We start from the raw sequence: 27,092 nt of genomic DNA on the forward strand, positions 1-27,092 counted from the left end.
GGGTCCGGAGGGCAGGGCCGTGATCGCCTGCTTCCAGGTGCCCATGCGCGTGTGCCATGCGTGTTCGTTTGTATGCACATTCGCATCCGTGTGCATGTGGCACAGAAGGGGGGGGGGGGGCAGGCTGGAAGTGGATGCCCAGCTGTTGGTGGGGATTAGTCCTGTTTAATGGAGCTCGCAGATGGAGGAGATACTGGCGTCCGGAGTATTCGAGGGCAGAGGCTAAATGTGAGGGATGAGCCAGGAGGGCCTAAAACGGAGGGGGGCGGGGGGGGGGGGGGCGGCGAATTCTGTGCTCACATTAAAGCCCACTGAGGAGCATACCAATGCCTCTGTTTGGGGGGGTTGGGGTCTGTTCCGCTCAACTCCATTGGATTCAGCTAGGCTCTTCCCTGATTCGTTAATGTCTTGGTCTCCGGGGGAATAGCCTCTGCAACGGCCAATGGTACCGCTTAACTGGGACCCGCCCCCACCACGCCTAATTAGGGCGAGCAGCATTTGTGGGCGTTGTGTTAAAGGGGACACCTGGAAGATGGACCTGGCCAGCTGTAGGTAGACAGGAAGGAGGAGTGTGTGTGAGGGGGTGTAGGCGGCCCACTCTCAGAGTGTGAGGAGAGCTACAGGTTTGAAAACCCCCCCATGGCGTGTCCGTGGCGGGAGAGGCAGATACACACAGATCCGCTGCCCGGCCTGGAGGCCCACAGTACAGCATATGTCTGATTAATGCTGCCGGGGGGGGGGGCGGAGTGGGGCCTGTGATTACGCCCCACGGGGGGCCTGTTTAAGTAAAACAATAAACCGCCGCTACCTTCTGATCACCGCATGGCCAATATGGCAGTTACGGTTAACCAGAACTGCCGGGTAATTACGGCGTGGTCGAGGCCACGGCGGTGGAATGCCGCTTTTCCCCCGCGTGCATCGGTCATGTGACCGCAAGGCTGTCTGGACAAAAGGGAGGGGGGGCCCCTGGGATCATTAGCGATCCTCCCGGCAGAGTGAGCATGCAGCCACAATGGCCCAAACTGGAAGAGAGCACATGGGGCTCAGTAGTGCCTCCCGGAGGACGCTGGCAAAGCATTTCTGAGGCTCTGGGTCCAAGCGTTTCTCGCAAGATCCTGTTTATGGCCACAGTTGCACCATTTACGTCTACAATGTGATCGTGCCCCAGCCCCCGCAACCGATGCCGCCGTCTCGACTTCACATCCAACCCAAAATCCTTCCCCATCCGCCACCTTCCTTTGGCTACATGGAATTTACACCTAGAAAAAATCCATTTTCGCATTTGCCACCATCCCCGAATTTACATATACGATGAAGCGGTTCCTCCCTGTTCATCTTCCATACTCCTGCTCCAGAATGACACCTTCCGCAAACCATCATTTTCACCATCTATCCTAGATATTCATCCCGGGGCATAATCTGCCGATCCATACTGACGCTCACCGGCGCCGCCCTTCTGTCTTTTTTTGGCAGTGCGTCGCTCTGCGGAACCATCTGTCTGCTGCCTCTCTGTGTCTGTGGGTCAGAGTCACTGAGTTTTTTTAATCCTGGAAACCTGTGAAGTCTCGTGGCTCCTTGCCGACCGGAGCCGTTCCACGGAAGCGATGGCCAGCTGTTGGGGGAGCGTGGAGGGGGCCCGCGCAATGGCCCCTTTGTCCCGCTAATTTGGGGGACGGGCTGTCCACGGTGGGGGGAGTGCTGTCGACCTGTCCGTACAGTGCCAGTACCTGAGATCCAGGGAACACAGGAGCTGGAAACCTGAGGAGATTGAGCCTGACTGAAATGATCACTCATGCCCATGATGGTTAGTGCACTGATAGCAGCACCTCCCACTCAGACCCATGACTATGTCTCTCTCCTCTCCCTCTCTTTTTCCATACCACTCCCTCTCTCCTGGACCCTCCATCAATTCAACTCCCCCCCCCCATCCCCCCAAATGCTCTCTCATTTCCAGCAGGTCCAGGGTCAGCTGCCCCCCTGATGATCCCGGTGTTCCCTCCGGATCAGAGGACTCTGGCTGCAGCCGCCGCCCAGCAGGGCTTCCTGCTCCCTCCGGGATTCAGCTACAAGCCAGGCTGCAGTGAGTGCGGGGGCGGGCGGCAGAGGGGGCGGGGCTTTCCGGCAGAGGGGGCGGGGCTTTCCGGCAGAGGGGGCGGGGCTATCCGGCTCAGGATCCGAGAATGAGGAGTGTAACGCAGGTGTAACGCAGGTGTAAGGCAGGTGCCGTGCCCGCCAGGTGACCGAGGCAGCCGACCACATGGAGGCCTCTTTTGTCTTCGAGTCGCATTTTCAAAAAGTAAAACGAGGAAGAAGGCGGGGATGGAGGGAGAAAAAAAACGCGCCTCCTCTGGGAGTTTTCTTTTTTTGGTCGTAACCGTCCAACTGTGAGGCAATGTGTTGTTTACAGCGTGAACAGGCGCTGCCAGCATTCTGCGGAATAACGTGAAGACACAGGGGGGTAGACCTGCCCCAGGTTTCCTCGCAATAACGCAGGACGCAGCCAGAACACGCTTCCAACACGCCTCCGACACGCTTCCAACACGCCGAGCATCCCAAGGTCCAGCTCTTCCCACAGAACTTCACAGTTTCCAAAACAAGTCCATCAATATCAATTATTACACTACTCCCCCCTTTCCCGGCAGCCTGCTCCAGCACTGCCATTCTGGCTTCGATTGTTTCTGCCTGCGGGTTCTCTGCCCCACTCGGCTCTTCCTCCTCCAGTCCAGCTGTTCCTGTGACTTCCCCGGTCCTGCTAGTGCCCCCTTCGATTTACCACGTCACAAACACGCAAACCCTAATCATTTTCATCCGCCCCAGGGCTAATCAGAGAAGCTTCACAACGCCCCCACGAGCTCAAAGTGAAATTTAAGGCAGTGAGAAACAGTCTGACTTTTCTTTTTGCGATTCTTTTTGGTTTTAAACCAGTGAGAACTTGACTCAGAGCATGAGCAGCTCCTGTCGCGGGATCCGTCTCTTGCCTGATTTACCGCCGTCCTCTGGCCAAAACTAACATGTTTAACTTTTTTTGTTTCTCTTTTGTTTCAGAGGTCCCCACGAGTCCTATAAAATGTCTTACATATTTTTGTTTGTTTTAGGGAGTAAAATAATCTCCCATAATACATCGCTGACATTATTCCAAAGAATGTTTCAACCTAGTTGTTTTGTTTTTTTTTATGAAAAAGTTATATGGGAAAATTGAGCTGGGAATGTCTGGTTTATTACTTAAAAAGTGAAAACCCCCAATTCAGCCAAATTGTACCCATCAGGGCAAAGGGGGGGGGTGTGACAGACTGATTTAGTGCTACATGGATTTATGTTGCATTCAATTATCTTGGCGAAGTCGTAAATTCTGAGGTGTGTAACATCACATCCAAGCAGTCTTCCAATCGAGCTGCACATCTCGGAACAAACGTGGCTGCCTCCATGAACACGCTGCTGTTGTTGTCTGAGCACAAAAAGCTCATGGAACGACATTTATTACTTCACATAAAAGAGCAAACCAAGGATGTATAACTAATACCTTTAACAAAATTAACATTTTGAAATATTCACATGACGCCGCATGTCCCCTTGATCTCTGCCAATCATCTTTGAGCGCAACATATCACTGTGTGAGATTTGGTATCTTCGCTCCGGAGTGCCGGGGTCAGATCCTGCTCCCACACTTCCGCTTAGCCAAAGCCTTATTGATCTGTCCGCAAAGGCGGCTGCCCGGGCGGCCACAAAAGCTGCTCTTTCACTCCAGAACAAAGCATTCTGGGAAAAAGGAAGAAAGGACGGCTCACCTAGGCCATTAGGACACCGCGAGCTGAGAGCCAGTGAAACGGAGTCTATAAAGTGGCGCATTAAGGACGCGGGCAGCGGTGGTGACGGTGATGTGTTTCACGGGCGCAGCGTGTCGGACCGGCTTGTTAGCAGATAAAGGAGCGGCGAGAGTCGCGCTCCCTGGTATTTCCTGTAGAGGGGGTAATTACCAGGCCTATCTGCCGCCCTTGTGCCCATAATTCAGCCCTGATTCTTCAGCACCCGGCTGGCCCCCCCACCCTGCCGGAAAGCTCCTGTCGGCTGAGATGAAGTTTTGCTCCTTAATTACTGGCCGTGATCTACTGAGGAGGGGGGGGGTTTCCTCAGCCTTCTTTGTGGAGTGGGCATTAGGCGCATGATCCGGCTTTCATTAAGGGGACCGGGGGCTGCAACAAAAGAGGGCTTTGCAGGGGGGGAATGAGTTTCCCTGGTGGTCAGCTTTTGGAGTGGGGGAGCAGCCTTCAGAGGATGATGATTTTGAGTGTCTGCGTTGAGGGTAGGAGCTGGCAGCCGGAAAGGCCCAGCTTTGGACGCGTTGGGTGGTAAAGGGGTGCACCCAGTGTAAGAGTGGACCTGCTTGAAATGCCGCTTTTTTGACCCCCCCCAGGTGACCCCTACCCACTGCAGTTGATCCCGACCACCATGGCAGCGGCTGCCGCAGCAACGCCTGGACTCGGCCCCCTACAGCTCCAGGTAAGGCCGACGGGCGTGGGGCATCTTCCTCGCCTCCCCAGGTGAGAAGTACAGATCATTCCTGGCTGGGGGGGGGGGGGGTCAATGACATGTCACAGGGCTTCCCTGTCACCTGCTACAGATACCTCCCTTCCTGACACTGTACAGTGGACGAGCGTGAAGGAGTCCCAGAGCCGCTCCCCCTCTACAAATATGCCCCCCATAGACATAGATCTATTTATTGGTGGATTAATGAAGCCAAATTAAGATTTGCATCTCAGCCTCCAGATTTTGGCATTTTTGTGATATTTATTTTGAGAATAAATGGGTCAAACATCTGCTGCCCCCAAAGTCCCCTCCTTTCCAGTCCAGGAGATCAGCAGGAGGGCTTTTCCCACATCAGTCTCATTCCCCTACCCTGCAAAGCCACGCCCCTTTGAGGCCCCACCCACTCCAATTTCACACCCGACATGTCCGGAATCCTCCCCAGTATCAGAATTCTGACTACATGGCTGTTCATACCTTCAATCCCATATTCTCAAAATCCCCCAGTGAAACAGATCACCACATTGTTACAGGCTGGGGGGGCGGTGGGACGGGGGGGGGGGGGGGTAAATCACTCACCAGCGCTTCCACGGCGATCTGTGCTGCGTTCCATTTTTACGAGCGGATGCCCTGAGACGGACATAAAGATTACTGTCCCCCCCCCCCAAGGGGTCAGATACTTCAGAGCCACAGTCATAATGGAGAGGCAGTCAGAGAGAGAGCTGGGACTGCTGGGGGGGGGAGGGGTGTTCACACACACACACACACACACACTCACCTGCAGCCTGGTCTTCACGTTCGAGCCCCCCCACCCCTGACTGCACGGCTCCGAGAATCCAATTTAGTCCAGGTCGTCACCCCTGCGCTGCCCAGGTTTAACTGGGTCCCCGGTGTTCAGCTGAGAGATAAGAGGCACAAAGGGGCGTTGTAGGGGTGGATCGCCAAACAATGGCAACCGTGTTCAAAGGCTCATTTCACGACTGGTGTTGGGGGGGGGGGGGGGGCTTTTAAAATGGGCCTCGTACCTCCTTGTTCCTTCCTCACCGCGTCCCACACTGCCTTCGTCTCCATAGTGATGACTGCTCACAGTGACCTTTGACCTCTCCCCTGCCCGGTGACATTTTGAGTCATACACATTCGGGAACCTCTCCCCCTTCTGGGGATCGAGCTGCAGCCTGGGGTCACACCTCGGGGTCTAACCCACAGGTACAAATGGGTAGCGGTACAGCTGCGCCTGTCCAAAGTCCGTAAGTGAAGGCCTCACTGCCCTCCTGTGGACACAGGCTGCTACAGGCGTTCTGTCACAGTGCTTCCTGTCCACTGTGGTTTCTGTCACTACGGTTGTTTGGGTCAGTTGTTATGTTTTCATTAAAAGTCTTGTCTGGATAAAAAAACAGAATGCAACCACTTTAAAACCACTGCCACCTCCCATTCTGGTACGTTCTGGTCGACAGCTGGCCTTCCACCCCATATTAGCAGGACTGACCTGACAAGGTCAGGGTAGTCAGGCAGGTCTCTATCCTCACAAAGGGGCAGGGGCGAGGGGGAGGGGGGCTTGTGTGTGGCAGAGCACAGCAGGATGTGAAGCATCATATGAGGGCTTCTTGGCGATATTGGGGGAAGATGTTGCAGCTGACAGTGACTGCATGACGCATTTAAAGGCCCATGCAGCCAACAGTGACTGCGTGACACATTTAAACGCCCGTGCAGCCAACAATGACTGCGTGACACATGTAAAGGCCCGTGCAGCCGACAGTGACTGCGATGCATTTAAAGGCCCGTGCAGCCGACAGTGACTGCGACGCATTTAAAGACCCGTGCAGCCGACAGTGATTGCGCAACACATGTAAAGGCCCGTGCAGCCGACAGTGACTGCGATGCATTTAAAGGCCCGTGCAGCCGACAGTGACTGCACGACACATGTAAAGGCCCATGCAACCGACAGTGACTGGGCGACACATTTAAAGGCCTGTGCAGCCAACAGTGATTGCGCTATACATTTAAAGGCCTGTGTAGCCGACAGTGACTGCGCGACACATTTAAAGGCCTGTGCAGCCGACAGTGATTGCGCTATACATTTAAAGGCCTGTGCAGCCGACAGTGATTGCGCTATACATTTAAAGGCCTGTGCAGCCGACAGTGATTGTGCTACACATTTAAAGGCCCGTGCAACCGACAGTGACTGGGCGACACATTTAAAGGCCTGTGCAGCCGACAGTGACTGCGCTACACATTTAAAGGCCCGTGCAACCGACAGTGACTGGGCGACACATTTAAAGGCCTGTGCAGCCGACAGTGATTGCGCTATACATTTAAAGGCCTGTGCAGCCGACAGTGACTGCGCTACACATTTAAAGGCCTGTGCAGCATTTAGCTAATGGCTAAATGCTCTTAGCTGGATCCTCAGCTTTATTCTTATGGAAAAAAACCCATGCTGTAGATGTCAGAAAAGCGTAGTTTCTTGCACTGGATCTTGGAGCAGATGGGGAGGAGGGGGGCGGTACGACACAGGGAGCCATGCAGCTGCGGGGTAGAGGTGTGGAGCAGTGTGTACCTGCCCCCCCATGGTCCCCGGTCATGCTGGAGAGATATAAAGAGGGTCAATGGACGGGGTTAGGCATCATAGGAGGAGGCAGATGTTGGAGCATATTGTGGCGGATTACGGCACTGTACGGGGGGGGGGGGGGGGGGTGGCGCACTGAGCCTATGGCTAATACCTTAACTGCGGGATGGATTCAGCACATTTACTCACGCGCCTCGGAGGGAAAGGCCCACATTAGTCTATCAGAGAGACCCTTCGGCAGGTTTGGAGTGGCGGCGTGTCTGTCTGTCTGACTGTCTGTAGGTGGCGTGGTGGTTAAAGGCACAGTCTGAGGTTTCAGGGAGACAGTGAAATAGTCCAGTAAAATATTAATGGAAATATTCAAATATCCATAGACAATCAAGTCATTTTAAAAAAGGACCAGATAACAACCAAATAATGATGATAATAGTAATAACATAATAATAATAATAATAATTATTATTATTATTGTATATATACCCATCTGGTGAGTGCTTACCCAGCACAGGGTTGCCATGGCCTGGAACCCATCCCAGGTAGCAGGCCCCCCCCTTGGTGGGGGTGACTGTGATAATAAGCATAATTCCCTTTTTGCGGGGCCCGGCACCCTTCCCAACACAAAGCCGGCGTCCTTTTCCGCCCGTCCGCTGGCAGGGAGCTCCGCGAGGTCAGCGAGCTTTATATTTCTCACAACCCCTGCGGTTCACGGCCGGCGTCGTGGCCCCAACCCCCCCCCCCCCCCTTCCGCCTCCTGCTCTCAGCCTGGCTTCATTCAGGCAACAAAGGCGGTGGATGGGAGAGCAGCGTATAATCTCTGTGAAGCGGCGGATTACGGCAGGCAGAGTGTCTGCCCAGGGTGCCTGGCCTCACTTAACACACCGAGGGGCTGGCCGTCACTGCTTGTGTGTCTGTCAGGGACAGGCGCCCCACACATCCTAATACACACACACCTTTCTCTTGACGCTGCTGCCCTGATTGATTACGGATCATATTAAGGGATTAAGCGTGAGCTGGTGCGGACGGCAGCTTTCAGGGTTCAATCAGCCTTACCCCCGCGGTCCAGATTTGCCCGGTTGCCATGGGACCGTGCTGTCTGCCACGTTCAATTAACGCTCCCCTCAATCCAACCCTTCCCCCAATATCTCAATACCCCTTTCTGGAAACATCCACTGTCGTTCACCGCCCCCACCTTTGCAGATGCCTTAACGCCCATCCTTTGTGGGGGTCACATTTAAGCTGCTCTTCATCATCCCACTCTAGATTTCTTGCCCTTCTTGGGAGAACTCAACAGCGCCCCCTGTGGTCAGATTAGTCACTTGTCTTCTCACTTGTCCAGCCCCTCTCTGAGCACACTCAGACCTCCTGGCACTTCAGTGGGGTCAACTAGGCGCCCTCTAGTCACTGTACATATCACATGCCCCACCCATCCTTTTACCTGAGGATATTTACCAACCAGCAGGGGGAGCAGTCCTTCGTGGGGGACACGGGATCGGGAATTATACGCATCAGCACACGCAGAGCTGTTACAGGCTGCGGCCACGAAGCATTAATCCACATCGACGCAGGATGGAAATAAAGCGGCGATGTAGCAGAGGGGTGACAGAGAGAGGCGGAGGGCCATTTGCATAAAAGCAGCCTTTGTTTCCCGCCCGTGGCTGGCGGCCAGCGTGGGACAGAAGGACGGAAGTTTCACTCGCAAAACAGTGATTATTTTCCAAAATCTTAAAAAGAAACAGCAGCGAGGCACCAAAGTCTTGTCCTTCTGAGAACGCGCTCAGTTTGCACTTTAAAGATGAGCGCAGGAAGAATCTCCCGGCTTCTGTCACAAACCGGGTGTTTCTTGTTGTGTATCATCAAGAAAGGAATGGTTTTAAATAGAAATCGTCCCCTTAATTTCCTTAATAACATGCACAAAGGCTGTGCGGCAGCGTACATTTAACAGCCTCTGCCGGAATGTCGGGCAGCTTAAAAATAGTCGTGTTAAGTCTGTTTACGAATGTCGGTTTAGAGTCACCGGCTTAAGTCACTCAGGAGCTGCTTCTGAAGGAGCGCTGCCTTGTGTGGTGGGGGACGTGAACCCCACGGAGCTTTCCTCCGTCTGTGCCGGACTTGCTTGGTGGCAGGGAGCTGTCGGTTCATGCCGTCGCGATATCGCAATACTACCTGCGACACGCTTTGCTTTTACAGTCACCGCAGAGGTTTCCGGAGTATTTCAAATCCCCACGTGGGCCCTCGGAATACCGACTGTGGTCGACCTGAAAAGGAGGCCCCTAACTTTTCTATTTTCCCTTGACCATTTTTTTTTTTATCTCGAGAGATACTACCCCCCCCCCCCCCCCCCCCCGACCCTGATTCAGCATCATATCCCAGGATGCACCTGCGCTGCATGTCTCTCCCTCGCGTGTGCTGTTAGCCGGGCCCCTGGGGGGCCGGGCAGTGGGACGCAAAGTGACAGACCGTCCCAGAGCAGCGCCGCTTCTCAGGCACAAGCAGCCGCGGGGCCCCCGCTAATGGCCGGCCCCGGCTTTTTACCCCCATCCTCTTTTTGTTTGTGCAGTGTGCGTATTTATTTATTCATGTATCTTCCTCTGTCCCTCCCTCCTTGCTTTCTTTCCCCCTCGTTTTGTTTTTGCAGCAGCTTTATGCGGCCCAGCTGGCGGCCATGCAGGTGTCCCCGGGGTCTAAGCATGGCAGTATGCCCCAGGCCAACCTCGGCACACACTCGCCCACTAGTGGCCAGACGGAGAAGTGCAGGAGCACCCCACCTCCCAAACCCAAGGTACTGCCTCTCCTGCCTTTTGGGGACCCATGTGGGCTGAGTGCAGTCTGACATCCCTCTAGTGACATTCTGCTTCCGTGTAAGTGCTGTGCAGCTGACGCCCAAAGCAGGAAGTGCTCCTGTGTGTCTTCTGGGCCCCAGAGGAAGCAGGCACTTTATATTAATTCCCGGCAAACCGTTCCTGGGCTAGACGCCCTGCAGCGAACATCAACTGCATTGGAATTGACTGTTTCTGCCATCATGGCCACCTCTTCACAATCTACAGGACTGGGGGGGTGGGCTTTTTCATCTTGTCACTCTGCTGACTCATCCCTGTGCAGTTTACATCTCTCCCTCAGACCCCCCACCCTTCTCCTCCCCCTCGGGGCAGCGGTTGGGGTAAACATGCATTTTTCAGGGTCCACATTTTCCCTGGGTTTCTCGCCCCACTTAGGACGGCTTGACGCCTGTCAGGCAGCTGTTAGGGCTGGGGCACATGGCTTTTAAGAGCTGCCCCCCCCCCCCCCCGTGGAGGTTCAGGTGGGGGGAAGCGTAGGTGTGGAGCAGAATATTGTACCCCCCCCCCTTCCACACTCACACACTGCCTGGCTTTTCATCACATCTCCCAAGTATGTTCAAGGCCTCCTTCTGTGGCTTCTTGTCACCACGGTGACCAGCTAATAGTTTCCGTGGTGGCGAGTCCACAGGCCCGTGACCCACGCCGACTGTGGGCACTGCTCAAGATGCCACCATGTCACACAGCAGGAGGCGACACTGCAAGCCACCCGCCAGCAGCGTGGGTGGGAATCGGCACAGCCTGTTCGCAGAGAAAGTCACCAGGACCTAGCGCGAGTTAGTGCCGAGCAGTTTTCACGCAGCCCGTAGCATAGCGCCGTGGATTTCACATAGCCCACCCTCTGGCCAGCCAATCGGACACAGGGCAGCCACACCCTATCCAATAGCAGGCGAGAGCATCCACAGTCCAGCCAATCACATGCAGCCCAGCCGCAGCCCACCTCGCCAATCTCTGCTGCTAATTCCTCCTTGGTGGCATTATTCATGTTGGCCAACGTCCCACTGACGGATTTTCTTCTGAGAGAATGAGCATTGGGAAGAGGCATTATCTGTAATAAATATTCACGTTTCTCCTGCAATCCAGCGACAGAAAGCCCGACACAATATGGGTCACAATTCAATACTCCCCACCAGATCCATCCCGCTTGCTCCTCATTGAGGGAGGCCTTTGTCTCCTGCGTAATGAAGAGATCTTGCCGGTTTGCCTCAATTCAGCCAGACCGTAATGAAGGCAATCCTGTTAAAGCTCATCGCCAAGCGCGAGCGGAAGGTCTTAATGAAGACGCACGTGCCCCGCTCCAGTGCTCCTGACGGGCCGATCTCGGGTCTCACACCGGACCAACGGCCGTGTGCCCTGCGGGTCAGTCAGGCACGGGAGTCATACAAGTGCGCTGAAGCCTGGAATGCCATAGGATAGCTGGTACTAAGGACCGGTCGGTATTTATCGTAGCATGGGCATTACAAGGAACACAAGGGAGTATCGTTGCTATGGGCACATCCCGGATTGTTACCATGGACACCGAAGCCCTACAGAGGACACATTGTCATCACTGGAGACTTGGGCATGGCATTGAGGACTCCAGATGTCATGGAGACTTACATGTATCTTTCAGTGTTAACACTGGCTGGGCCAAGGACCCCAGTAATGGAAGGTCCCCTCTATAATGGAATATCTACGCTCTGTTTTCACTCTATGTCTGTTTGGACTGTTTATCCTCATACTGTCAGACTAGAGTGGTAACCTTTGTTCCAGTCCTTGCTGCGCTTAATAGAGGCGCTCACATGACCTTGTCGAGCGCGTGTGCTTATATGTGGAGGCCTGCCGCCGTGTCAGCGTTTCTGATTGGGCCCCTGGTCCCAGTGTGTGCGGTCGCCATGGAGACGCCTGTGCTGTTTTTTGCCTTGCAGGACGAGGGCGCTCAGCCCCTGAACCTGTCGTCCAGGCCTAAGGCGGCCGAGAGCAAGTCACCCACCTCCCCCGCTTCCCCACAGGTCCCTGCCCTGAAGCTGGGCCCCGGCTCCCTGAAGCACAGCGTCCCAGCCAGCATCAGCAGCCCCCCCACCCGTGCCGGCTCCTTAGGTACCGCCCGCCAGCCACCCACCTGGAACCCACCCATGACTCCCCCCCCCCCCCCCCCGCATCCTTCACACTGGTCTGGAGTACAAGAGTTAGCACAGAGTGATCAAGCCAGTACAAGGGTGATTATCACCAGCCAATCAATAAAAGGGTGATTCTTACCAGCCAATCAATAAAGGGGTGATTCTCACCAGCCAATCAATAAAAGGGTGGTTCTCACCAGTGAGCCAGTATAGGGGTGATTCTCACCAGTCAGTCCACCAGCACAAGAGTGATTATTACCAGTCAGGCAGTACAGTATCTCACTAGTATTTGGTACATCTGACTGTATCATGTGTTAGCAGAGGAGTGTATAATACACCACAGAAGCATGTATCAGCTGACACCCAAAGAGCAGGGAGATATCCTGGTCTAGAAGCTTCTGTGAAAAGCTGCCCTCTCGCCGCCAGTGACTGAGAGGAGCGTGAACTTCCTTGGGGTGTGAAGCTGGTGGGGAAGGGGGGGGGCATGTGACACGGAGGGGGGGTACGGAGAAGAGCACAAAGGCGAGCAGGACGTGCGCTTGTGCGAGGCTCCTCTTACACAACTTGGCTTTCACGCATAGTGCAGGACCCCGGCGCTAATGACAGCCTGGCCGCTGCGCCGGGGTCTACGCTGCAGCCTGGCCGCTCTCATCTCCACTCTGTTCCCCACAAACCGCCGGATTTAGCAGCAGATTATGGGATTTAGCGCCCAGATGTTTTTTGTTCTCAGAAATGGATTAGGGTGTAAAGTTTGTCAGCATCACCGGGAACACCGGGAACGTGGCGAGGCGAGCCGCCCGCTTGCGTCCCAATTAGTCCCTGCCTTCTGTCCCACCAGTATTTCCATCTGTTCCCCAAGATATTCCAGGTCAAGATGTGATGCGTGACTCCGCCGCAGCGAGGTCTGGTGCGCATGCCGGTCGTGTGCGTAAAGCACCCCACCCTCAAACCCGCCTCACTTATGCTGCCCCCATCCCATGCTGCTCCCCATGCCCCTCCTCCCTCAGACCCCGCCCCCAAATCTGACCTCACCGCTCCTCCAGCCAGCATTTAGATACAGCCAAGCCTCACCTAGCCGCAGCCCTGGTCTAGCTGGGGTGGGGGGGTAGTTAGCTCTTGCCCACCTCTGCTGGTTGCCTGTATCCCCACCTCCACCAAAGTCCATTTGACTTGATTTTTTAAGGCTTCAGTCCTGTCATTACAAATCTGAGCACTTAATCTAGCCTGAGACTGCATTTGCTGCTGGATTACCGCAGATTAAGATCCCTAATCTGCCCCAGGGCTCTTTGTTCAGTTTACCCAGAGATGGGGAGATTGATGACAGTACTCCCTCCCCCCTTAAGACCCCTGCTTAGTACTGAGGCTGCCTATGTTGTGGTCAGCAAGCCGAGAAAATAATGCAAGTGCTGATGATGACGGAAGCCAGGAATAGGGGGTCTTGGTTGTAGCAGTAGCGGTGTATCGGGAGTGGGGGGACAGAGGGGGGGGGGGGGCAGAGCTCCAGGATGGCAGGTAGACACATAGCAAATAGCAGTTCCAGCCCCCAGATCCCTGGACATGGGGGGGGGGTGTATAATGATCTCACAGTGCAAATTTGCCGATAGCTGCCCTTTAGTTGCACTTAGTGGTCACATGATCACGGACCATGTGACCAGCATCGGGATATGGTGATGTTATGGTGTAGATATGTGGATAAGCAGTGCGCTTGGGGGACAACATGAGCAGGTATGTTTTTAGAAGTGGGGTTGGATTGGGGTTACAGCTAGCTTGTAGAAGCATGCCACACAGCCATGTGTTAACTGGGGAGGCTGTTAGGTAATAGCGCGTAGATGGCTGCATGGAGAGGGGGTCCCACCCAGGGATCAGAACGAATCACGTGGTGCCTGAGGGTCTCGTGTCCAGAGCCTGAGTGCCTGTATGTTGATGCCTTTATCTTGAGGTGCACCTTGCCAAATCCTCTCTCCCACATTGTCTCCATGCAGACCTGCTGTCATCCATCACGTCGGCGGGCTACCTGAACGACCATGAGGCGGTGACCAAGGCCTTCCAGGAGGCCCGGCAGATGAAGGAGCAGCTGAAGAGGGAGCAGCAGGTGCTGGATGCCAAAGTGGCCGCTGTCAGCGGGCTGGGCCTCGGCAGCGGCCGCTTGGACAAGGTGCATCCCTTGCCGACACTGCCCCCTGCTGTTGGGAGGAGTCTGTCCGAGTTGCACTCCCTGGGGTTTCAGCCCGAACATAACCCTGACCTCCACCGGGAATATGCACTTCCCCTCACCCCGAAGTTCTTTTTTTAAACACGCAGTTATTCCTGCCAATTCTGTAAGCAAACCAGGGCAGGCCGGCTGGGATTGAGTGTGCAAATTAATCTGATTCATAGAAAAAGCTTAACCAACACTTTTCCAAAGAGTTACACTGCACCCAGTGGTGTGGTTTTACACCCAAGATGGGGGTATTGCACTGTAACAGCAGGGCCCCATCTGGGACTCGAACCTACAACCTTGCGGTTGAGCACTGTGTCTGTTGATTGTGTACATCCCCATTTAGACCCATGTGGTGTCTTTGTGTGGGCATTAAGCATACTGTCTGAGGCCTGCCTTCTGCTTGACAGATTCCTAACACAGATCTGGGATTAAAGGATACCCCTGTCTGGGAATGGGACACGCTGCAGGTCAGCGTGTTAAAATCTGGGTGGCCAGTGAGCAGAGAGCCGCTTGTGTGCGCTGCGGGAGTCTGCCAAATCAAAACTAGGCACTTTAGGAAAGCGACAAAAGAGTAAAAAAAAAAAAACGAAGAAACAATATTCCTGTGAAATATTTAATGTTTCTGCGAGATGCTCCTGGGGCAGGGAGCCCTGCCGCCGTTCCGTCTGCGGAGACGCAGTGCCAGACGCTGATGCGAGGCAACACCGGCTGTTTCCCGGGACGCAGGGCTAAATTGCGCTTATTTGTTAAACACACTGCAGTCAGCTGGAGAGGCCTGGAGAGCATCTGCATTGATGGCATTTAACATCTAACATCTCCCGGGCACACAAATGCGCACACACACACAGGCACACACAGACACACACACACAGACACACACACACACACACACACACACACACAGACACACACACACAGACACACACAGACACACAAACACAGACACACACACACAGGCACACACACACGCATATATATTCACACTTACGCAGGGACACACAGACATTAACGCAGGCATCACTTGCTCAGGCATTCTCAAACGCACACAGAGACACAGTCCTCCTGTCACAGGGACACATAGACGTTAACACAGGCATCGCTCGCTCGTTCAGGCATTCTCAAACGCACACAGAAGCACATTTTGACTCACACCCTCACACCTAGCCCGTCTGCCTCACACATATATATTCACATATCCATCCTCTCTCTCCTGCTCTCTCTCTCTCTCACACACACACACACACACACCTCCTTGAGCCAGTGATCGTGTCTGCTGCACACGTTCCTCCCTCCTCTGTGAGACTGCGAGTCACCTGATCGGCTTGTATAGCCAGCATTACCCAGGCAGCTGAACGCTGCAGTGAGACAGAGGCTACAAGAGGCTACAAGTCTGTTTATTTTATGGCCAGATGGTGGCGTGGTGGCTAAGGGGGTGGCCTGGTTTCCAATGATAAGTTAATTATTTAGAGTACCTGAAACATCTGTTGATTTGTAAGCCTTACATTTCCGTGTGTATATACATGCAAACACACACACATATATTGCACAGGCTTTAACTAGGTTTCTGTCATCAGCTGTGGTTGTCACATTTACTGCTAGTATGTGACCTTCGGTCTGTGGTGAAGGACTGTGGTTGTGCGGTTACCCAAACCGGGCCATGCTGGTTACAGAACCTGAGATCAGGGGCCGTCAGCAGGCACAGTGGTTATTCCGCCCTTAACCACTAAGCCCCAGTGGCAGTGGCCATCCTAGCCTAGCGTGCTAGTAGATGACACTCCCCCCCCCCCAACCCCATAATCTGCCTTAATGCACATCAGATGCTCCTTAACACATGACTCTCCCCTCTTCTCCTCTTTGTGTCTGGAAGCTGTGGAGATGTTTTTTTGGAATGATGCCCACAGATGGGGAGGGGAAGGGGGTGGAATTGCAGGTCGGATTAAGGGGCAGGCATGCCCCCCCCCTCCCAGAAGGACTGATGGGAGTGTAGTATGGGAGTAGGTCAAACGTCAGAGTTTGATCTGACTGTGTTTTGGGGTGACACCCACGCACGTGTGGGAACATCACCCCCTGGCCAAACGCACTCCTTTCTATATTCTTTGCATGGGGTGACACCCTCGGAGTGCGTGTTTGGACACAGCGTCCCCTGGGATAATGCTCCCCCCTCCATTGCACCACCTCCCTGCTCCCCCCCCCGGCGGATCGTGTGTTTCTGAGGCAGGTTTATTTAAATCTGGTGAATTAACTCGCAGGAACTATTTAATTGTATGTCTGCGAATAGAATAATGCGCTTTTCCGGGGCGGCCCGGGTGGCTGGGTCATGTTCTAATGGAGAGCGCGCTGTTGAGTGTGTTTTTATAGATGCCAGGCTTTGGGGATAGCTTCTAATTGTATAATTAGCCTGTAAATGCAGCACTCAGGGTGGGGGGCTCCCAATATATATGCAAAGAGATGGAGGTCTGAAATGAAAATGAGCAGGACGCCTGCATTAGCCATGTAAATGTGCGGTAAATCAGCCTTTTATTGAGTGTAATAAATACCCGTGGGGGTGTGTGGTCTGGCCCTCTCTCCTTCCTAGGGCACTCTCAGTCTGAGAGTGCACCCAGGGTAGCCCCCCCCGCTTTAAGTATGCAGGGAGGGGGGGCAGTACCACGCAGATGGCGGCCGGCTCAGTATTCCTGGAGGGGCCGACACATGCAAAGCCCAACAGTAACACCCCCATCGCCACCATGAAAAGGAGGGGGCTGGACGTACAGGCTTTTTGAGCAGTTCTCAATGCATCGCTCGCTCTGGGGCTGCTGAAATGTGATTAGATCTGTCAGGGACAGAATTATTTGCCCCGCTCCCCCCCCGGTACATATGAAGCTGAAGTTAGAAGCTGCGTCTCACTAGGTGGCATTTTTAGACCAGGTGGAGGCTTTGTGGAGTCACCCATCACCCCCCCCCCCCCCCCCGTCCTTCAGCTCCCATTGGTACGGGCCGCAGGTAGAGCTCGCGTTGATGTGCACTTGAGCAGTTGTCAGGCAGAGATGTAATCAGCTCATCGCTCGCACGTGTACATTTTGGGGGGGGGGGGGTGTGCTCTCCGGCGCCCTCTTCCATCTGTGTGAGGCATGTGATATGAAACAACCCCCCTCCCCCATGCTGTGAAAACCAGCACCAAATTAAACTAACAGGCCCCTTTCACTCTTCCCATCTCGCCTGGTGGATCTTCCGGGCATTACGGTGGACACACACGCACCTGGCCGTGATCTGATTGCCGTGAATGTTCGCTTCATTGGAATGAGCGGGGGGGTTGACCTGGCCGCTCTGTCCCTGCATTGATCCAGGAGAAGGGAACCCTGGAGAACCTGTCGCAGCAGCTGAAGCAGTCCGAGGAGAACAAGTTCAGCCACGTGATGGACTTCAACATCAGTGGCGACTCCGACGGTGAGCAGGGTCTGCGTTCAGGTCCGGGGGGGTGCCGGGAAGGATGGCGTTCTCCCGCTCGCCGATCGGGGCTCTGCTCAGGGGTGTGTCGCTGATGGGCACTGGCGAGGGGGTCGTCAGGGGGGGCGTGTATGAAAAGGTCACCCGTACAGATTATCCATGAAGATTAGAAGCTCCAGAACGGCAGCCACCCGCTGCTGCTCGTTACACTTCGCCCCGAGTTCTGTGTAAAACTTGACCCCTTTTACAGACCTCAGTCACACGGTGGTTTTCAGCATGAGGATTTGTGTGTTAATGTGTGAGCTTGTCTGTCTTTATGAGACTCTGTTTATGAGAATCAGTGTGTGGGTTTGTGAAGCTGTGTCTATATGAAGCTCACCCCCCCCCCTCTCCGCCCCTCCTGTCACCACCACCCCCCACCCCCCCACAGGCAGCCCCAGCGTGTCGGACTCACGGATGTTCCGGGAGGCGCGTGGCAGGGGGGGCAGTGAGCCGCACATTAAACGCCCCATGAACGCCTTCATGGTTTGGGCGAAGGACGAACGCAGGAAGATCCTGCAGGCCTTCCCTGACATGCACAACTCCAACATCAGTAAAATCCTGGGTGAGACCATCTTCGGGCCAGGTGGGGGGGGGGGGGGCAACGCGTGGGCCGAATCCGTCGCCGTGTTTGTTCCGTGTGCTTTTTGGCTGAGCTTCCCCTCGTACCTCCTCCAGATACCCAGAACACGGAAATCTCATCCGTGCCATGTTCCGTGCGCGTGGTGCCATCCTTTCGCTGGCATTTACAGAATTCACCCCGCCCCCAATCCTTTTTCCTGCACTGCCTCAGACAGAACGCCGATCAGTATGTCCCTCATCACTCTCCGTACCACATCTCTTACGTTGGCCCAGCAACCCCTGGGGCCCTTGTGATGATTGGTCAGGAAAGGTCTGGGAAGCAGTGCTGGAGGGGGTCAGGGGTCACGGCAAGTGGGTGGAATCTTATCTGTGATGACGGAGCTCCTGTGAGCGGAGTCGTCGAGACTCGCACTTAATTAATTGTTTTGGAGAGTCGACTCACAGGACGATGATACAATTCATTATGCATTAAACAAGCTCTCCAGCCCGCCTGACATTTTATTAAGACCCCCGAGATTGTGTTTGACATTTTAAAGAGCTTCTAAGCGTTTGGTAACATGGGCAGGTCTGGTTCTAATAAGCCCGTGTTCCGTGCTGCGTTAACACAGCTGTTTTGGTCGCTGGCCGCAGCTTTTTCTCATTACGTGAACAGTAGTGGGAACGGGGGTGTAAATTTAGTACACACTCGCTGGAGATCGGAACTGGAGCCAGATACACACATCCTGGAATGTACTTCTGGAACTGGATGGAAACACGCAGACCAGCAGACACAGGCTTTAGCCACGGGAGCCAAATATGCACACTGCTGCAGTGGGAAAAGCAAAGTAACAGGCCAGGAATGACTTTTGAATGAGGTAGGGGGCGGGGCTGGCTGTGATTGGCCCACACCAGCCAATCAGAATGATTTTTATGTAGAGAATTAGAACTTTGGTTCCTTTGAGCCGTACTTTGTGTTGACGTTTCTTTGATTTGGGGGGGGGGACATTTTTGTCTTATGAGGACATTTTTTTCAGTCCCTCTAAGGACAACCTCAATTTTAGAAATATCTGTGACTGCAATCAAAAAATGAAAAACTTTTGTTTGGTTACCTATGGTTTAGGTTGAGGCTGGGTAGGGATTAAGGTTGTCATAGCTGGGATTAGGATTACGGCCATAGAGATGAGTGGACAGTCACCACAAAGAAGTGAATACTTGGAGTGTGTGTGTGTGTGTGGGGGGGGGGGGGTCTTGTGTGTGTGCTGGAGGTCGCTTGCCAGCCTATGCAAGATCTGGGAGGGTATGCAAAGCTGTGAGAGGCTCGACACAGCACAATTAACATGCCGTGTATGTATAGACGCTGCACAGTTAAAATACTGTGTAAGCATAAACATAACAGAATGCTGAAAGGACAAACACGGCACAGGCAGGCTGGTAACGCATGTGTTCATCGGCGCCGCCCTGCAGGCTCACGCTGGAAGGCCATGACCAACCTGGAGAAGCAGCCGTACTACGAGGAGCAGGCGCGGCTCAGCAAGCAGCACCTGGAGAAATACCCCGACTACAAGTACAAGCCGCGGCCCAAGCGCACCTGCCTGGTGGACGGCAAGAAGCTGCGCATCGGCGAGTATAAGGCCATCATGCGCAACCGGCGCCAGGAAATGCGCCAGTACTTCACCGTGGGGTATGGGACACAAGCATGTCATGTTATGCCACCAGGGAGGGGCGGATGTCAGTCTGCTGGCGCGTGGTAACCCTCGCTGCTCTCCTTCGTCTGTTTCCAGGCAACAAGGCCAGCTGCCCCTGCCCTCAGCAGGTGTGGTCTACCCAGGCGCCCTCTCTATGGCAGGCATGCCCTCCCCGCAGATGCCGTCGGAGCACTCCAGCATGTCCAGCAGCCCAGAGCCGGCCGTGGCCGTCATCCAGAGCCCCTACCTGGGTGGTCTGAAGGGAGAGGAGCCCCGTGTCAAAGAGGAGGAGCTTCGGCTGGAGGACGGAAACGGCGACGCCTACGACGACTTCGATTACGAGGATGAGGATGGGGACTACGGCAGCGACAGCGAGAATCACATCGCCGCTCAGGCGCACTGATCCACTCAAGGAAGTCGGGGGGGGGGGGGGGGGAGGTGGTGAACGGGGGGGGCACCACACCCACACAGACCCACATGCTGCCCTTACAAATGGCCCCACCCCACCTGGCCCCACCCACCGGAAGCACAGGAAGGAACATGGACTGTTACAGAGAGCGAGAGTCTTAAAGGAATCGACGCACTGAGACTGCCACCCCCCCTCCCCCCCCCCCCTCCCCCAGGCGAGCTGAGGAGACCCATAAGCTACCGGACGCAGACTGAGAAAAGCCCGAGACTAAGCACTGAAGTCTGACCCCCACAGACCCGTTTGTTTAAAAATAAGAGACACTTTTAAATGGCTTTTTTTCTTGGTTCTATAATATTCTCACTCAGGTACACGGTGCCAACAAGTGGCTTGTGAATGTGATACATTGTTTTTGTGCAACAGTTCTATGAGAAAAGCGTTTAGGCTTTTTTTTCGTTTCATTCGTTCCGTAAAATGCACCTGACAGAAGTGAAGACGATGCCTCTTTGCGGGTTCGATGCGTTTTTTTTTTGTTCTGATTTCAAAGTCGGCAGATTCCTTCCGGCACCTTCTACGGTTCCGTTGCCCATTCCCCCCCCCCCCCCCCCCCCCTTGCAGGAAGTGCCAAATCAGCACCCGGTTTCTGGGTTTTTTCTGTTCGTTGTTTTTTTTTTTTGTTTTATAAACGTGTGCATAGGACTGCGAGACTTTGATCGGCGTCCTGCCCTGGGGACAGTGATTGCAGTGTCACATGGTAGACAATCCCAGACGACCAGCATCTCTCTCTCCCTCCTTCACTTGCTCTTTTTCTCTTATTCTGGTCACAATGGCTGCGGGCGCTGCTCTCAGGTGAAGAGGAAGGCGTTCGAGAGGAAGCGCAGAAAATCCCCCCTGTGGGTGAACTTTGGGTGCGGATGGGTGAGCAGAGGGGGGTCCTGTCTGTAAAGGCAGCGTGTTGTTTGTAAACTATAGGAAGGCACAGGAGGCCTGTGTGTGCGTGCGTGTGTGCGTGTGTGTGTGTGTTTTGGTGCAGGACTGATGACCGTCCATCGGGGGGAGCGATCTTCACCTTTTAGATTCCCTCGTTTGCACACGGCCTCCCCATTTGCCCCCCCATCTAAATATTTTCGTACAGTCCTGTAGGATGACTCTGTTTCGTAGCTGTTTGATGATGTAACAGGTGCACTTCTCATGGGAGGAAACGGCACTCGTTTGATCTGGTCTGATTCGTGACTTGCGTAACTATGGAGACGCGATTAGCGACCCCTGTCAGCCTGGCGCTATTGATTTAGTCTTGTTATCAGCCTCGCCAAAGGGGCGTGCGCACATGTGTGTTTGTGTCAGACATGCTGCATTCTGACCCGGCACTTTCTGTAATGGGACAGATAAGTGACTGTTGCTTTCCTGAGCGATGCCAGTGTGGCGAGGGCGGCAGTGGGTGCACGAACAAAGTTTAACCACTCGACAGTCTCCCACAGGGGCGCGGTCCCAACCCGCCAATCCCATGTGGTATCTGGGACAGCCTGGTCTCCCTGTCAGCCAATCGGGCTTCGAGTCGTTTGGCTTGCCCTTAAATCCGTGCTTTCTGATTGGGCACTAGGTCCCATTTCCATACGTCCTGTTTGGGATTTATCAGAACACGCTGGATGACAGCGCTAACAATGGCTTGGTGACCCCTGGTGACATCAGCATCCCGCAAACACGGCTTTAAGCTATGCAGTCAGCAACTGCGACCGTCCCTTCCTCAGCCGTCTCCCCCCCCCCCCCCACTTCCTGAGACATCACAGCCCATGTCATCTGAACGTCCAGAGTGTTTCCCAACCCGTTCCTTGGGGACCCCAGACGGTCTGCGTTTCTGCTCCCTCCCAGCTCCTTGTCAGATGGTCCACATTTCTGCTCCCTGTCAGATGGTCCACATTTCTGCTCCCTCCCAGCTCCTTGTCAGATGGTCCACATTTCTGCTCCCTGTCAGATGGTCCACATTTCTGCTCCCTCCCAGCTCCTTGTCAGATGGTCCACATTTCTGCTCCCTGTCAGATGGTCCACATTTCTGCTCCCTCCTAGCTCCCTGTCATATGGTCCACATTTCTGCTCCCTGTCAGATGGTCCACATTTCTGCTCCCTCCCAGCTCCCTACTTGCAAAAACGAGGACTGTCTGAGGGGTCCCTGAGGACCGGCTTGGAAAGCATTGGTGCAGAGGACACACCTGACCTGCCCCCCCCCCCCCCACGCTGTCAGCCCCTGTTTAGACGTCGTTCCGCGTTCGCTTTCCCCAGTGAATGTGCTGATCGCACAGGGAGAAGCTGCTCGTAAACAGCTGTGCATTTCATTTGTATTTGAATACTGTATTTTCTCAATCAATCTGCCTCTAGTGTGATAATGTTATTAATAATAATAATAATAATTATGATGGTCAGCTGTTCCTAAGTTTAGTAAGTTATGTATAATTTATTTTTCTCCTTTACTGAGTTTTTTATTACTTTATGAAGCCGTTCACTTTGAGCAGTACATAGCTGGTAGATGCTTAGATCTGAAGTGTCTTTTCCTCTTTTGTTTGGATTTCATTTTGTCCGTTTTATTTGTCTGTACGTTTCATCGTTAATCGCGCTGATGCGGTCGAAGAGGACCTCATCCAGCCGAGCGCCGTCCCAGGGCGAGAGAGAGGACTCCTCGCCTTCATCGGTGCGTCTTCATCAACTTAACCTTCACGTCTAAAAAAAAAAAAAAAAAAAACTTTCTTATAGCACTCGGACTGTACGGACAGCCAACAGAAAAACCTGTTTTTTTAATGTAACAGTTTATGTATAATGTGAAATTTCCTCTCTCCTTTTTGAAGATAAAGAAGATTATATATATATTGTACCCCATTTTCACTGAACAAAGAACCCCCCCACTCACCTGTGCTGGGATTTTTACGTACAAGGGCCTTAGTGGAACACCGTTGAGCGGGCCAGCTTATCAGCAGATTGGGGGCAACCCAGGCAGACAATCGCAAAGCTGCTGTTGGAGGAGGTGTGGGCCGGGGGGTGTTATCCGATGATCACAAAGCAGTGGTTAGTGAAACACGCCCCCCCCCCTCCCTCCTTAGAGGCCACATCCATAAACACCTATTATTTTACTTCAACATGTCATGGCGATCACTTACAGGCGTGATCTATTACATGCTATGAAATTATAGCATGTCTAACATAGATTGTATGCTGTAGGGGTAACACACTTTAGTGATTTTGCTCAACTAACCGTAAAAGCTATACAAGGAGTGAAAAGAAGCTGGATTTGCTGGCCTGTGAATGCGATGGTGTTCCAGTGAGCTGCCTTTGTCATGGAAGAGGACGTGTTTAATTTATACGACTTTGTTTTGGCTCCATAGCGTGGCGTAGCCCAGGCAATTCTTCAGGTGAGCTGCCAGTTAACGACCCCCCCACACCCCTGTTATCAAAGTACGAAAAAGTGACCTCACTATCATATCCTGCTCCACCAGCACCTAAAACATGTAAATCAGGCCTTCAGATAAAGGGACCAGAATTCTCAATGTCACAATGACGTCCTGCCACATTACAATCACCCGGAAAATCACAATAATGTCCCGTCACATTACAATCACTCTGAAATCACAATCATGTTATATCGCATCCTGAACATCACAGTCACATCCCATCACATTACAATCCCCCTGAAAATCACAATCATGTCCTGTCATATTACAATCATGTCACTATAGCATCATATTGCCCTGAAAATCACAATCATGTCATATCACACCCTGAACATCACAATCACATGCTGTCATATCACAGCCTGATACTCATGATCACATCCTGTCACATCCTGAACATCACAATTACATCCTGTCACATGCTAAACCTCACAGTCACATTTTGTTACGTTGACGAATACACACGCCATTTGGACAGGAGTTGCAGGCCATTCGTGATGAAGAGGGCTTAGCTGAGAGATGCGGTGGCGATCTGGGGGCTTGTAGTGAACTCACGCCTGCTGGCATGCTTCTCCTTACACGTGATACAAGTAGTAATAATGAGTAAGACAATCAAAGTCATGTATGGAGCTCAAAGCAAAGTAAAAGATTTAAATATATCTTACCATCTCAACTTGAAATTAAAAAAGAAAATTATGTAAATATAACATAGAGTTATAGATTTATATTTTGTTCATAACACAGTGTAATATAAGTTGTATATTTTTTTTTTCTTTTATTGATGTTATTCATGCCACAATAAAAGCAGGAGTTGATGTACTCTAAAAACACAAAAAAAAAACACAAAAAAATCGAAGCCGTGGGTTTCCACCGTCTGTTCTAAGTTCACATTTTTCAGTATTATTGCCAGTTCAGGCTCTAATAAAGACAGCGATGTGTTCTGTAACACCTTGGTGGTCCTACTAAGTGCTTTCTGGGAATCTGATTGGTCAGTCACCTGGACAGAAGACCAATCACAGAGTCTTACCCTTTTATGAAGACCTATCTCATAAGGAGAGCCAGCTTCTAAGATCTACATTGTCCAATCAACAAGGTCCTAAGAACTGCATTGTCCAATCAGCAAGCTCCATCACCCCATCACCTGTCCCCCAATGACTAGCAACTAACATCATACGAAGTATCAAATGCAAATTAGGATTATGTCTCGCATTAAGTGGGTTATATGGGGGGAAAAAATAAATGTCATCTCCTAGTTCAGCTGATCAGATGACCAAGTACATATATTTTTTTCAGAAATTTGCCTGGGTGCTTTATAATATGATAATTAGTCCACGTAGACCTTATGCACACAAGTGTCCGGAGAGGGAACTCCAGCCTGCAATGCAATTACTCAGATTTAAGCAGCTGTAACATACACCTAATTATGCTCAACAGGGGACATAGACAATTGTCTTTTTATGCGCCATGAGGGATTTTAAACTGCGAAACACTTTCACATTGATAATTTTAATATATGCAGAGTTACTCAGTTCCCGAGTTAAATTTTCAAGTGTTGTAGGTACTTTTTATTGGGGTCAGAGTTTAATAAATCATTTTCAACAAGTGAGCCCCTGGAGTGGTGTAATGGTCTAACAGTTTGAGCAAATATTTGGCACCTGTTAAAAATGCAACTCTGGGCTTTCAAATCTGAGTGGGTATCAACCCTGCCATCTTGTGGCCTCTCGCAGTGGGCTGGGGGGACAGAATGATTTCTTGTTCCAGTGGCCTAGTGGCATACCAGGGCTTCTGTGGGAGGGGCTCACACCTGCCAATCAATGAGGAGGGGTTAAGAGTCCCCCTTCGCCTTAAAGTATGGACCTGTTTCCTTTCTGATGAGTGTCAGCATGTGCTTCTGCCCGCGTGTCATTGCCACCACAGCAATTGTCACCAACGGTTTGTTTACAGACCGGGAGTGCTTAGAATTCCCATAAGCAGCTGAATATTCTGCTGGCACCTTAGCACAGTGTCGCCTCCAGGGTTGGGGGTTCGAATCTCACCCCCCCTTTGGTTTTCTCTCACAGTCACATTAGGTGTCCCTAAATTCCACACGATCAGACTGACACCCCCAGCCTTGTGCCCAAAAGGGTGCCAGTGGTAGGCTTCAGTGCCCACCCCCAGAACGACATCCCCATCCCCGATAAGTGGTTGGAAGACGGCTGGACACCGTGCATATTGTCACAACAATAGGAGTCAACTAGAACCGTATATGCAAATATATATATATATATACATATATTTTATAATATATTTTGCATATTGAAAATCCTTGTCCCATTAAAGGTTGATCTGAGGGGAGAAAAACTTCATCTGTTGCCGGTGACATAAGCAGAGGGAAGGTGTTGACGTTCATCCCATCTTCATCCTGTCTGCTTGCACGACTGTCGGTAATGTTGCAGTATGTTAGCAGTGTAAATCACTGTTTCCAAACTGCGACTCGATCTTAATCCTGACAGCTTCAGACTTAAGTCAGAGGATATAGTCTATTTCTGTTTGTATTTATAAACAAATGGATGAAGCCATCAGCATGCCTCATTGTCGCACACTGATCGACATATCACAAAGAGTCATGTGGACATGCCTGGCATTCAGGGGGGAGGGGGGGGTACACGTTAAAGGCTCAGTGAAATGGGGAGTCTTTAGCCAAGGAGGTCGGAAAACGGAGTGAAAACGATGTCACATTAGTGATTTAAAGTAGGTAATAGGATGTGATGAGCAGTAAAGCTTTCTCCTAAGCCGGCGCGAAGGACGTGTCGCTAATGTATTCATGAGGGGGAGGGATTAGACTGTGCTGGGTGCCAAGCAGGAGCCGCTGAGGGCTGGAGACAGCCTGGAGAGGGAGTCGGTGGAGGGGGGTTCAATCCCACCCCTGGCCCCGGCTGACAGGCAGGAGGTCAGTGGGGGTACGTGTGCGGCAACCGCAAGCCTGCGAACCTGAGTTCCGCGTCAGATAAGCAGAGAAGTGCAATTAGCTTCTCACGTCCTGGCCCATTTAAAAAAAAAATATGAAGAGATAAAGCCCCTCCCCCACCGTCGCACTAAAAATAGAGCACGGCGTGCAGAGAGACACAAGGCCCTCGATCCTTTTTATACCGAAACTTGTTTATTAGCTGTTCTGTGACATTCACGTTGTATAAGATCACCGACTATGTAACAATAGCTGTTTACAACTGGCGGCTCTTCGGGTGAGTCTTTTCCTTTTGTATTCAAGGCCAGGCCATTAACCACTCTGCCCTCTGCTGGCCCAATCAGTTATGGCGCCAAAAGTTTTAGGACTGACCACGT

General features: G+C 52.6%; 1 protein-coding gene across 1 annotated transcript in view; it reads left to right on the top strand.

Annotated features, from left to right (window-relative positions):
- Window positions 1–20,344, top strand: part of sox5 (SRY-box transcription factor 5) — a 118,902-nt gene extending 98,558 nt beyond the window's left edge. The window contains 10 exon segments of the mRNA XM_049011261.1: window positions 1,955–1,976; window positions 1,979–2,080; window positions 4,412–4,497; window positions 9,720–9,863; window positions 11,826–11,997; window positions 14,000–14,172; window positions 17,544–17,643; window positions 18,074–18,247; window positions 19,708–19,924; window positions 20,025–20,344. Of these exon segments, the coding sequence (XP_048867218.1) occupies window positions 1,955–1,976; window positions 1,979–2,080; window positions 4,412–4,497; window positions 9,720–9,863; window positions 11,826–11,997; window positions 14,000–14,172; window positions 17,544–17,643; window positions 18,074–18,247; window positions 19,708–19,924; window positions 20,025–20,331 (1,497 nt within the window). The 3' untranslated portion in view covers window positions 20,332–20,344.
- The last annotated feature ends 6,748 nt before the right edge of the window (window positions 20,345–27,092 follow it).

Source organism: Brienomyrus brachyistius, chromosome 1, assembly GCF_023856365.1.
Source record: "Brienomyrus brachyistius isolate T26 chromosome 1, BBRACH_0.4, whole genome shotgun sequence".
NCBI lineage: Eukaryota > Metazoa > Chordata > Actinopteri > Osteoglossiformes > Mormyridae > Brienomyrus > Brienomyrus brachyistius.